Raw genomic sequence first — 11,778 nt, 5'->3', positions numbered from 1 at the left:
GCCCCTGATGCAGACAACAGGTATGTGGCCGCTGGTGCAGAAAGCCCAGGGCAGCCTTCTGATGTGCCTGGTAGATGGCCGCATCGCTGCCATTCCAATCAGCCCAGAAATTTAACAGCCTTTAAAGTCTTCAGTTTCTTCAGAGATTAAATGCGCCACTGTGAACACACCTCTGCTGGCTCTGAGTTGGAGCTGGAGTCAGATCTCTTTGAAGCCACAGGAGTGCCTCTTGTCCCGAGGGCTGCAGGATGGAGCTGGACAGGGTCTATCAGCACACTGTCAACTCGAACTCCCGATTCAGCCTTGCCCCAGTAACTGCCAGAAGACCCAGTAATGCATGCTTATTTTTGAAGACGGGCTGAACCCTGATCCTCTGGCTTTGGCTCACCCAGCAGTAGATCAGGTGAATATAACTACTGTGGCAGAGGAGTCTGTTCCACTGCTTTCTGGGAAGCAAATAAGAGATATATTACTAGCACAGGAAAATTTGACTTTTTACAGTAATTACGTGTAATAACATCTTGCACATCCCCTTTCATCCATCCTATAGTGCTGCTGATGACTTACCCAGATGAGTTGCCCAGAAAAGGCAGCTACCACCGGAACAGAGCAAGACGACTTGTTTACAGGACAGACCAGTGCTCCTTGGCGGTGGAGGACAGGAGGAAGGGGAGGCTGCCGTCTCTGGGTCCAGCGCAGGCGGTTCAGAGAGATGGCCGGCATTGTTCTAAATCAGGATAACAAGGCACTTCCGTAGCCCCTTTCCTATGGGAATCCTGACAGGTTGTTGTCTTCCCCCTGCACAAGGGGAAGTGTGGCACCAGGGGGGGTGAAACGACTCATCCATCGGACATCAGCGTTAAAGTGGAGGAGGGAAGCTGGGACTGCGGGAACTTTTCAGCCCTAATTCAAAGATGCCAGGCAATAAAGCAAGTCCACAGTCCACCCTGACACCTTCCCGGAGCAGTGTCTGGCAGCTCCACATGCTCAGCATGGCACTGAGTCAGAGGAAAGCGTGATATCTGCCTACCGCCTGCCTCTTGCTGTGCCTGGGCTCTCCCGTGCCTGCAAACCGGCCCACTATTAACCTCTGACATCTGACCTGGCTGCATCCCACTGTGCTCTTGGACTGTCAAATTCCTGTCACCTCTGCTGCTCAAACGTGCAAATGACTGAAGCATGCATAGAAATCTCCTTCCCCCCCAGCCCTGCAATGATCCATCGCTACTTACAGGCTCTTCTTCCTCTCTCCACCTCCAGCTCTTTTCCCAGCCACAGACCACTGCCTTCATCCTTCCCTTCAGTGGCAGCTGCAGCAAAGTACGAGGTACATCCTGAGAACGGGGAAACAGAAGCAGCTCACACACTGCAGTGTAGCAACACAAGCAAAAGGGAACATTGCTCAAAAACAATCGTGGTTGTGAGACTCAAGATGGTAATTTCCTTTCTCTTAAAGAAACCAGCTCAGAATCTGCTGATTTGAGGGCTTGGGAGGCACTGGGCAGGCATGACTTGTCCTGTGGGGAGGCCTCTCTTCCTATCAACTGCAGAGGGAGCCTGGATAACCAGCACATGTTTAGGCTACCTCCAGATCCAGCCACCTTCTCTTCCCCTCTCCAGTGAATCCCACCAGGAGATAAACCCAGCTTGACATTCCAGATCCACTGAGTCACCCAGGGCTGCGCCCAGCCACCCGCCAAGGTCAGGCGCCTGAGTCCCCGCCTCAGCAAAGCAAGGGCTGTGCCGCAGGTAGCCAGCTTCTGAGCACCTGAAAGTGGACAGAAAGATTCACTGACTCACACATTTTGCTGGTGTGGCGGTGAGAGCTTACAGTCACATATTTTTAGCCAGCAAATTCTGGCAGCAAACACAGTCATCGGTGTCTAAAGAGACAGGTCAGTGGGGCAAAAGGGTATCAGTGCTTTTCCCAGTGGAGATTATGTGGCTTTGGGTACTAGTAAAAGTTACGCTCCTAAAAGGCCTCTTTTGCGTATCTGCAATGTGAATGTTTGCTAGTATTGCCAGACCATATAACTGTAAATTTTAAGGGCAGACAATGCTATTGGCGAGGAGGGAGAGGCAGCACCACATCTGTTGGGGGTGCAGCAGAGGACTGGGCTTTGCGTGACAGGGATTAATGCCATTGCCTCCGTGACATACTAAAACCGCCTCAAAGCAAAAGGCCTGTCGCCTGTGCTGGGGCCGGGGTCGTGTGTCACTGCCTGAAAGCAGCTCTGTGCGTGGGACAGAGCCCTCGGGGGGTGCTGAGTCTGACTCAAGGACAGCCCATCCCACCCGCAGGCTTTTCCACTACCCCGAGCCGGCCGCGTGCTCTGCCCCAGACGCAGGAAACGTGACAGCCACCCTTTCCCACAGCTGCTGCCGGGCCTCCAGTCCCACTCACTGTCACAGGACGCACCACGGGATGGCTCGGGTCCCGGCAGCAGGGCTGCCTCTGCAGGCATTGGGATCCCATTGTCCACAGCGGGCCCACGAGGCGGAGGAGGGTCTGTGCCACATTCCACCTGAAAAACACTTTCCATAGGCTGGGGAGGCTTGTACAGCAAGGGTGGACTCTGCCCTTTCACGGGAGGACATGTGGGAGCTGTTTTGCACCATGTGAGCGCAACTACTGCTGCTGGAGCTGACGGACTTTGTCCCTCCTGTCATCTGTGAGCTCAAGAGCCAAACCCCCTGCAGTCTCTGCCAGGGGTGCAGGGTGTGCGTTCACCCCCCATCCGAGGAGGTGGCTGCAGCGGCCAGCTCTCTGCTCCTCCGGCAGACGGAAGAGCTGTCAGTAGCCCTGAGGGTGTCCCAGGACAGGGATAGACACGGGTCACTCACCCTTTTGTCACTCCTGCTCCTGGGATGGCCTCAGGAGTGGTAAGAGGGACACAGCGGGACACAGGGAAGAGCCCAGCCATGCCTTGGCATCCTCCCTGGGGTGGACAAGAAAATGCAGCTTGTTTCTCCACAGCCAGTGAACAACTTGGCCTCTGCTTCTAGCCCGGGAGGGGATTTCTCAAGACACATGAAAGGGAGCAGAGGAGTCGCTGGGCATTTCTCCCCTCCTGATGACTGGCGCTCTTGGTGAAGCTTGCAAAGCGAGGGCAGCCTTGCTCTCTCTCCCTTTGCAGCAGGGTTTTAGGGGCACCAGGTGAGCTTGGAGAAGGGGAGCAAGTCCTGTCCCTCATCCTGAGCCAGCACCAAAGATTCGGGCTTCTTCAGTACTTGGGGCGCTGCCTCACCTGCTGATCTCGAGGGGAAGTCTTCTGATACCAGTGCCTTGGGATTTTGTAATTTTACTTCACCCCAGTTCTGTGTCTTTCCCTTGACATCTCTGCCTCAGTTGGCTTACCTGGCTGGAAAGTGTTTTCCAGTGCTGATGTCCCCCCACTTGCAGGCTCCACATCAGAGCATCCACTTGCACCGCAACCTTGGCTAAAGAAGGGCTTTTCTTCTCAGCTTCGTTTCTGATCCCCACTCAGTAAACTCCCCCTCTGCCTACTCTGCCGTCTCAGTGTGGTTGGGGCACGACACAAAATACTACACAGCACTGAGGAAGTCCAGACGGCTCACCATGTCCTGGGGCCAGTTACATCTCTCCTGTAGGGCTGTGGAGGTCTTCTCTAAAGGTGAAGGTGCTTCCCACAGGGAGTTTTCCAGGGATGCGACCAAGGACGTGGGGGCTGACATGGACCCACAGGCAGATCACCAGGCTGGGGATGAATTTAAAAACATGAGGCAGCGGTAGTCGGGCTCTAAAATCGGCAGGCAGGCCCCTCAATCAGTATCTGGATCCATCCGCGCCTGGTGAATTCAAGCTGCCCAAGTGACAGCTCCAACCATTGTAATTCCAAAAGATTTCAAGGGTTGGGGGAGGAAACATCGCTATTTTTTTCTTCTATTTTTGTGAACATATGATAGCAGTTTGATACAAAATTACTTGTTGTGCTGTATCCCTCAGTATTTACGGCTGGGCTCCAAGCCACCCGAGGTCAGTGGAAAGACTGCCACTAACCTCAGCAGCCGCTGGCACAGACCCATCATCAGGCACTTTCTTTCTTGGTCTATGTCCATTTTGCATGCAGCAAAAGTGGAGGAAAAAAAACATCCTCACATGTCAAACCAGATGAAAATCCATCTGCAAAGCCACAGAAAATATCAAGGAATGGTACCGCATTTGAAAACTTTGTAGATTTTAAATCTCTGGCGTCATTTAGACTCCTATTCTTCTGTAGCTCTTGAAATTTCCACCCACTTTGGTTGTTTGTAAGAACAGCTAGTATCTCCGGGCAATCGGGCTGGGATTATTATAATTGTTGTTCATGTGTGTGGAGTGACTGACGCAGATGTTTTTACAATGGATGCTTTATAAAATGACAAAATACTTTCAAACTAAGTAGGCAGCATCGTTTGCATGAAGGACTGCTTCCAGAATACCCACAATCAATCTTCCCCTTCAGAAGCCCACTGTCTACGTGTGTGCCCCGCTCCTCCCAAGAGGCGTCAGTGAGCCGTGAAAATGCCATTTCTCACACGAAAGGCCACAATAGATTTTGAAAATCCAAAACAAGGCCCTGCACAGGGCTCTGAACTAATGAACTCCAGTGCCACTCTGCCAGGAAGAGCTGCTCTGCAGACAGCACACTCCCCAGTTATTTATCTTGTGCTTTAGTGCCATAGTGACGGTGACCACAAGCGACATGGAGCTCTTTCCTCAAATTATGGCACGGCTGTCTGGTCTGCAGCCCCGCAGAAGCGATGGCAAAGGCCAGCACGGGGAGGGCCGTCCCCTTGCTCGTGCACTGCAGCCGGGGGTCGGTCCCACAGCCTGACACCGTGCGCGCTCCGAAGCCCGGGGGCCGCTTTTTGCAAAACCCCAAGTGGAACACCGTTCTGCAGCAGACCACAAGCGTTTGCCTCCAGCCTCCTGTGCAGCGCAGATGTGCCACAGCTAGAGGAGAGCTGAGGGAAATGACCAGGCAGGACATGGCGGGGGAGGTTGGCGGCAGGCACTTCCCCGGCGCCCAGCGCTCACCCCCACAGCGCTCTGGCCCCTCTGCCTCCTGCCGGGGCTCCCCCCGGCCACTGGGCCTCTCCCCCACCGCCGCCATGGCCGCCCGCCATGGCCGCCCGCCATGGCCGCCCGCCCTCAGCCCGCGCCCTCGCGCCCTTCCCGCCACAGCCGCTGCCGCGCCGCCATTGGCGGGAAGGGCGCGATTGGCTGCCGGGACGGGCCAATAGCGGGGCGGCTGCTGGGCGGGGCGAGCTGCCGGGCCACGCGAGGCGGCGGGCGTGAGGCGGGCACGTGCTCTGGGGCGGGAGCGCGGCCGCCCGGTCCCTGTGCCCGTCCCCGTGCCCGTCCCCGTGCCCTGCCCGTCCTCTCCTCGGCCTCGGGCGCCCGGGGACCTCGGCGGCAGCCTCCACGCCCCGCCGGCAGGTACGCGGGGTCGAGGACCGAGGGCCCGCGGCCGCGCCTCAGAGCGGGGCGGGCCGAGGGCTCCAAATCCGCCCGTTTTTCCCCCGAAAACCGCCGCGGCTGGCGCCCTCTGGCGGCCGAGGTGGTTTCACGGCCCGGTGGGGCTCCGCGCGGGCGCGTGGCTTTGCACGGCTGCGCGGGCCGTTGCACGGGCGCACAGGGCTTTGCACGGCTGTTGCACGGCTGCACAGGGCTTTGCACGGGTGTTGCACGGCTGCACGGGCCGTTGCACGGCTGTTGCACGGCTGCGTGGGCCGCTGCACGGGCGCACAGGGCTTTGCAGGGCTGTTGCAGGGCTGTTGCACGGCTGCGCGGGCCGTTGCACGGGCGCACGGTGCTTTGCACGGCGGCCGTGCAGTCATTGCACGGGTGATGCGAAACGTGCCTGCACCTGCGCTCCTGCGCCGGCCCTGCTGCATCCCAGTCCCAAACCAGTCCAGAGCGGGGGAGGTGAGCGCAGACCCCGGTGTCCCCAGGGCCACGCTGTCTCCGCAGGGTGCCCATGGGCTCCCCATCAGCCACCCCGAGGCTGCTCTACCGCAGCACCCGCCTGCTCCGGACGGCCTTCCAGCACCTCCACCAGCAGCAGCAGCGAGCGGATGTCTTCTGCGACGTGGTTCTGCAGGCTGAAGGTGAGCGGGCAGGGTGGCCCACGGGGGTGCCAGTGCCCACGGGAGACCTGCGGGCAGGGTCCCTGCAACCCCCCAGGGAGGACCAGGCAGAGCGGGGAAGGGGCTGCAGGGCAGGGACAGACGCTGTTGCTTTGCAGGTGAGGCGGTGGTGGCCCACTGCTGTGTCCTCTCCGTCTGCAGCCCCTTCTTCATGGAGCAGCTGGCCCGGGAGCTGCCCCCGCCGGGTCGCAGGGTGGTGCTGAAGCTGGGGGGGCTGAAGATCGGGGTGCTGCGCAAGCTGGTGCGCTTCCTCTACACTGCCGAGCTGGAGGCCACGCGGGAGGAGGTGCAGGAGGTGCTGGCAGCTGCCCGCCGTCTCCGCGTCACCGAGCTTGAGTCGCTGCAGCTGCAGGGGGGACGCCTGGTGAGGCCAGGACCCCAGCGGCAGCTTGACCGCTCTTGCCTGCACCCCCCCCAGCACGGCTGCCCCGTGGCATTGGCTGACAGGGCTGAGCCCGGCGGCACCGGCATCCCTCCTGGGAACACCAGTGAGGGGCAGCCATGCTCTCCGGAGACCATGCACCCCAGCCCCGGCCCTGTGAGGCGGGTGAAGCTGCGGAAGGTGGAGAGTGGGGGGTGCTGGGAGGTGGTGCAGGAGAGGCAGCCCCCCACCGCACCCGGCGCTGTGGCAGCGGGCGATGGGGGGGTGGCAGAACCACGCACCCCCCCGGATGCGGGTACACTGGGGCGAGCAGGCGGGCGCTCCCCGCCCTGGGTGGCCTGGAAGAAGCAGGGCCAGGTGCCCCCCACACCCCAGCAGGGCTATGGGCAGGCAGTGCCCCTGGGAGACCCTCCAGGTGACCCCGAGGAGGAGGTAGATGTGGGGACGGTGGAGCCGTGCCTGCCCCCCGGCACCATCTGCGTCTGGCCCTGCCCCTCGTCTGAGTCGGATGAGGAGGTGGACGTTCTCACCTAGGGGGGCCGACTCTGTCCCCCCTGCCCCTGCCTGTAGTCAGGACAATGCAGGCAGGGCTGCCCTCACCCCAGGCAAAGGGGCTGCACCAGCCCCAGGCTGCGTGATATTGAAATAAAGCGTTAGAGCTGCTCCCTGGGGCTGCTGAGCTTTATTGGGGAACGGCAGGGGGACAAGGGGGGATGTGGAGGGAGCCGGGGGTTCTGGCAGTGGCTGCTCGTGGCTGAGCTGCAGCATCAGAGACGGGACTGGGGCTGGCGGGTGCTCCCCACTTCATCTCGCCTCTTCATGGACGCTCGCACTGCAGCTGCCAGTCCCGGCTTGGCTGTGGGGAGAGGGCGGTCGGTGTGTGGTCCCTGTCCCCGTCCCCGTCCCGTCCCATCCCCGTCCTGCTCACCTGGCCGCCACCTCTATGCCAAGCTGCTCTTGAGGGCCTCCACCACAGCCTCTGGCTGGGGGAACTTCAGCTTGCGGGGGGGCCCCTTCCCAATGCCGCTCCACAGCTCCACGGCTGGGGAGAGCAAGGGAGGACAGGTCAGGGGTGCCGGGGAGCCCCCCCTCACCCCCCCCCCCCAGACCCAGCACTCACTGCTGCCGTCCTCCTTCACCAGCGACACCTCAAAGCTGTTCCTGCGCGGCTGCTGGGGGTTTATCTCCACGGGGAGGTGGGCCATGGCCCCGCGCAGAGCCTCGCTCACCGCCGCCGCGTTGCGCCCGAACACCCGTCAACTCTTGCTGGGGGGATACGGGGGGGGGGGGTCAGCACCCCCGTGGGGGCACCCCAAGGACACCCCCCTCCCGTTGGCATCCGGGCAGGCTCACCAGTGTTCGATGATGATGCGGGGGCCGGTGCCCCCCGGGCTGCCCTCGTCCTGGGCACGGGCCCGCTTCTGCGGGGCACTGGCCTGCTCCGGTGCCTCGGCCGCTGCCGGCTGCCGGGCCCCGCGCTTCCTCCCGCGGGGAGCCATCCTGGGGAGAGCCGCCGGGGCGATGGGGGCCTGCGCAACGGCGGGGGAACGGGAAAGGGGGGGCCCGGGGATGCTGACAAGGGGAGGGAAGAGGGGGACCCCAGGGATCCCGCTATTGGGGGCGGGGCGGGGGGAAAGAAGTGTCCGCACAGGGATCCTGCTTTGGGGGGGGGCTCAGGAAGGGCGGGTCCCCGCGGATCCACCATGGGGGCGAAAGGGGGGGTCCCTGCTGGGATCCTGCCATAGAGGGTGGAAAGGGGCGGGGGGGGGGGGGGGCGGCCCAGGGATCCCGCCACGGTGCGTGGGTGGGAAGGGGGGGTGTCCCGAGAACCCCGTTTTGGGGGAGAGGGGTGGGAAGGGGGGTCCCGAGAGCCCCGCTTTGGGGGAATGGGCGGGGGGGTGTGGGGTTCCCGGGGGCGCCGCGCCACCCCTACCTGCCGCGCCGACCACGTGCCAGGCGCGGGGCGCCGCGCGGCCTCAGACCCGCCGAGTGGGCGGCGGGGGGTGTCGGAAGGGGGGGGGGGTCGGCGCTGAACGGCGCTCCGGAGCCCGCAGATCGGGGAGCTGGGCCGTCTCTGCGCTCCCCCCGGCCACACGTCGCCGTGAGACCCCCTCGCCTTTCCCGGGTCAGCGGTGAGGGGCGGCGGGGGCTGCGCGAACACCACTCCCGTCCCGTCCCCTCCCCCGCGGGCAGGCGCAGTGGTTCCGCCCGCGCGCCCGCTGCTCCCCCCTCCCCCCGCGCAGCCGGCGCCGCGGAGCCAGCCAATCAGAGCACGGTGCCTTCGCGGCGGCTCCGCCCCCGGCGGCACGCGAGGCGCCAGGCCCCGCCCCACGGACACGGACACGGACACGGACACGGACACGGACACGGACACGGACACGGACACGGCCGTTTATTGTCAGCGATGAGGATGAGCGTTAACCGAGGGCGGGGTCTGTCCCGCGGCCCTGCCTGTCCAGGCGCGCAGGGGCTGTGGACCCACGGGTGGGGGTCTCCCCCGCGCCCCCCCCCCCCCCGTGCGCGGGCGGGCCCCAGGCAGGGCCGGGGGGGGCCAGGCGGGCCCCGCGGGGCCGGTGCCACCGTGGCGACGGTGATGCGGTGATGGGCAGCAGCACAGGGCAGCTCCTACTTGTCCTTCTTGGCCTCCCCGTCCGGGGGTCCGGGGGGGACCTGCGTGGTGGGGGGCTCCTCAGGGCCCTCCTCCCGCAGCTTCGCCTGCTTCTTGCCCTTCTGGTACAGCTCGTTGAGGTTGAACTCCCGGATCACGTTCTCCTGCGGCCGAAAGGCAGCGCTGGCACCCCCAGGTGCCCACCCAGCACCTGCCCGGGGGCTGAGCCCCATCCTGCCCCAGAGGCAGGGAGTGGGGGGGGGGGAGCAGAGGGCTGGAACCCACCTCAGAAAAGGTCCAGGACACGGCCCGTCCCTTCTTGTCGATCTGCGGCCGACGCATGGTCTCTGTCCCACCCTGGAAGAGGATGAGGGTGGGCAGCTGCTTGGTGAGGGGGGAGGTGCTGACCTTGTACCTGTGGCAGGAGGGGGGAGAGGCTGATGGTGACCCCCGGGTAGCCGGAGGGGGCTGGGGGCCCCCGGGGGCTCTGCCCTGGCACAGGCCCTACTCCCAGGTGCCTGCCCTGAGACCTGGTGCTGACGTCCGTGTACCGGCCAACGTCCACCTTCCCGAAGTGCAGCCCCGAGCAGTTGTACCTGGGGAGGAGGGGGACATGCGGCTGAGCGTGGGGGTGGGCACGAGCCCTGGGCCTGCAGCTCACTGAGGGCCCCGGTGGGTGCCACTCACTTGAGAGAGAGGTCGGCGAAGATGGGGGCGAAGGACTGGCACTCGCTGGACCAGTTGGCAAAGAACTCGACGATCCAGGTCACCCGCTTGTCCCGGTCCAGCTCCTCCTGCCGAGGGGCGCAGAGCTCAGCAGGGGGTGGCAGGCAGGGCCCCCCAGCACCCCCCCAGGGTGGGGATACTCACATCTATGGTCTTGTCACTGAAATACTTGATGTACTCAGGGCCCATGTAGAGGGGGGGCTTGCAGGTCATCAGGAACACTGCAACAACAGCACCCCTGAGCCCCCTTTGTTCCCCCCAGCGCCCGGAAGGCCCAAGTAGGGTTTGGGATAAGGCTCCTTCTTCCCCAGAGCAGCCCAGGGGAACAAAGGCAAAGCCAGACCTGGGGCAGATAGACATCCCCCTCCAGGCTCTTCCTGAGCCCCCTCGAGCCCACTGCTGCCCCTGAGCCCACAGATTACTGACACCAGCTGCCCCCTCCAGCAGCAAAGGCCACAGGACAGCCCCATGGCAAGAGCGGGGGGGGAGCTCTGGCCCTTCCAGGCGAGTGGCCTGGAGGACAGGCAGGGAGCGCGGGAGCTGAGGGCAGACTGAGCCGTGCCAGGGGGGCACCACCGCTGCCCCCAGCACTACGGGCTGCCCCCCCAGCAGCTCTCACCTATGCAGAGCGTGAGGTAGAGCAGGCCCATGCGGATGTCCAGGCGGAAGAAGAGGATGGCATTTGCCACTTTGCTGAACATGAAGATGTTCCCGATGTGCTGCTCCACAGTGACTGGGGATGGGAGAGAGGGATAGAATACAGGGCTGGATCCCCCCAGAAGACCAAGGGGGGATCCTAAGGGAGGGACAGATCTGATCCTCCAGATCCAAACCCATCCAGCTCCTCGGGGGAGGCCCCGTCAGCAGCCCCACAGCCCCCCTCACAGCACAGGCCCCAACTCACTGGAGCGTCGGTTCTTCATCATCACGATGGCACTTAGGAACATGAGTATCTCCACCTCCCTCTGCGACAGGGAAGATGGCGTGAGCAGGAGGCACCCACAGGACCCCGCAGCCGCCCAGCACTGCCGCGAGCAGCCACTGGCACAGCCGCCGCCGCACCACCCTCCTGCAGCCAGGCTGCTCCTGGCCCAGCCTGGCACGGGGACAAGCGGCCGCGCCAGGCCCGAGTCCCTGCCTGTTCCCTCATGAATCCTGACGGGGAGACAAGGAGAGGGGGGAGCCCCTACAAGGACAGGCACAGCCTCCCATCCTTGCCAGTGCCTGGGGAGCCTCCCGGTACTGGGACGGCACCGGCAGAGCCATGCCAGCGGCCACGGCACTAACCCCTTCCCTCAGCTGGGCCGGGGATGCAGGGGCACGGGGAGTGGGGCGAGGAGGGCAGACCCAGGGGGCCAGGCTGTAGGGGTAGGAGGGGAGCCGGGTGGGGCGGGGGAGGGCCCGGGCTGATCCCGGGGGGTGCGGGGGCAGGGAAGGGCCGTTCCCGGGGTGTGCGGGGCCGTTCCCGGGGTGTGCGGAGCGGACCGGGCCGGGCCGGGCCGCCTCACCCAGTCGAAGTCGCAGGGGTTGCCATCCTCCCGCTGCGAGGGCAGCCCTTGGCAGAGCGGCGGGACCTTGCGGACGAGCAGGAAGGCGGTGGCCAGCAGCGCGGACAGCGGGTAGTACGGCCGCGCCAGCCATCGGCACAGCCCGGGCACCGAGTACAGCAGCGCCAGCAGCGGAGCCAGCACCGCCATCTTGCCCTCCGCGCCCCGCCCGCCCTGCAGCTGCCGCGCTCCTATTGGGCCGCCCGCCCGCTCGTCCGCGGGAGGCGGGGCTCCTTATCGCTAGCCAGTAGTGAGCGGCGCCGTCAGGCACGGCCCGTGCGGCGGCGGGCCAATGAGATGGGAAGGGAGAAGCAGCCAATCACAAGGCTGGGACGGAGTCTCCCGTAGCAACCGGGGAGGAA

General features: G+C 63.8%; 3 protein-coding genes across 4 annotated transcripts; 1 reads left to right on the top strand and 2 right to left on the bottom strand.

Moving 5' to 3' along the window:
* The first annotated feature begins 4,992 nt into the window (after positions 1 to 4,992).
* LOC116959808 lies at positions 4,993 to 7,198 on the top strand. Its single transcript, XM_042784898.1, has 3 exons — positions 4,993 to 5,004; positions 5,248 to 6,114; positions 6,295 to 7,198. Exons 1-3 carry the CDS (start codon positions 4,993 to 4,995, stop codon positions 6,487 to 6,489), a joined length of 1,074 nt encoding a protein of 357 aa, XP_042640832.1. The 3' UTR covers positions 6,490 to 7,198.
* SELENOH (selenoprotein H) lies at positions 7,199 to 8,733 on the bottom strand. 2 transcript variants are annotated; one of them, XM_032985419.2, is made up of 5 exons: positions 8,469 to 8,733; positions 7,889 to 8,064; positions 7,656 to 7,801; positions 7,464 to 7,577; positions 7,199 to 7,391 (listed from the first exon to the last, which is right to left on the bottom strand). In XM_032985419.2, exons 2-4 carry the CDS (start codon positions 8,032 to 8,034, stop codon positions 7,477 to 7,479), a joined length of 393 nt encoding a protein of 130 aa, XP_032841310.1. In that variant the 5' UTR covers positions 8,035 to 8,064; positions 8,469 to 8,733; the 3' UTR covers positions 7,199 to 7,391; positions 7,464 to 7,476. The 2 variants fall into 2 exon arrangements, with proteins under 2 accessions (XP_032841310.1, XP_032841309.2); XM_032985418.2 differs by having other exon boundaries at positions 7,889 to 8,035.
* A 177-nt stretch (positions 8,734 to 8,910) lies between these two features.
* TMX2 (thioredoxin related transmembrane protein 2) lies at positions 8,911 to 11,606 on the bottom strand. Its single transcript, XM_042784885.1, has 8 exons — positions 11,378 to 11,606; positions 10,774 to 10,834; positions 10,489 to 10,602; positions 10,014 to 10,090; positions 9,831 to 9,937; positions 9,674 to 9,739; positions 9,429 to 9,558; positions 8,911 to 9,307 (listed from the first exon to the last, which is right to left on the bottom strand). Exons 1-8 carry the CDS (start codon positions 11,564 to 11,566, stop codon positions 9,161 to 9,163), a joined length of 891 nt encoding a protein of 296 aa, XP_042640819.1. The 5' UTR covers positions 11,567 to 11,606; the 3' UTR covers positions 8,911 to 9,160.
* Positions 11,607 to 11,778: the final 172 nt, after the last annotated feature.

Source organism: Tyto alba, unplaced genomic scaffold (assembly GCF_018691265.1).
Source record: "Tyto alba isolate M040663 unplaced genomic scaffold, T.alba_DEE_v4.0 Super-Scaffold_8, whole genome shotgun sequence".
NCBI lineage: Eukaryota > Metazoa > Chordata > Aves > Strigiformes > Tytonidae > Tyto > Tyto alba.
Note: the sequence above shows the minus strand (reverse complement) of the source record. Positions and strands in the feature narration are given on the sequence as shown.

Bases quoted from the DNA above. Each gene is read 5' to 3' on its own strand.
- LOC116959808 (XM_042784898.1), top strand. The intron at 6,115-6,294 runs GTGAGCGGGCAG...CTCCGTCTGCAG, and splicing joins CGTGGTTCTGCAGGCTGAAG to CCCCTTCTTCATGGAGCAGC.
- TMX2 (XM_042784885.1), bottom strand. From the start codon at position 11,566: ATGGCGGTGCTGGCTCCGCTGCTGGCGCTGCTGTACTCGGTGCCCGGG. The intron at 9,740-9,830 runs GTGAGTGGCACC...CCTCCTCCCCAG, and splicing joins TTCGCCGACCTCTCTCTCAA to GTACAACTGCTCGGGGCTGC. The intron at 9,559-9,673 runs GTCTCAGGGCAG...CTCCTGCCACAG, and splicing joins TACACGGACGTCAGCACCAG to GTACAAGGTCAGCACCTCCC.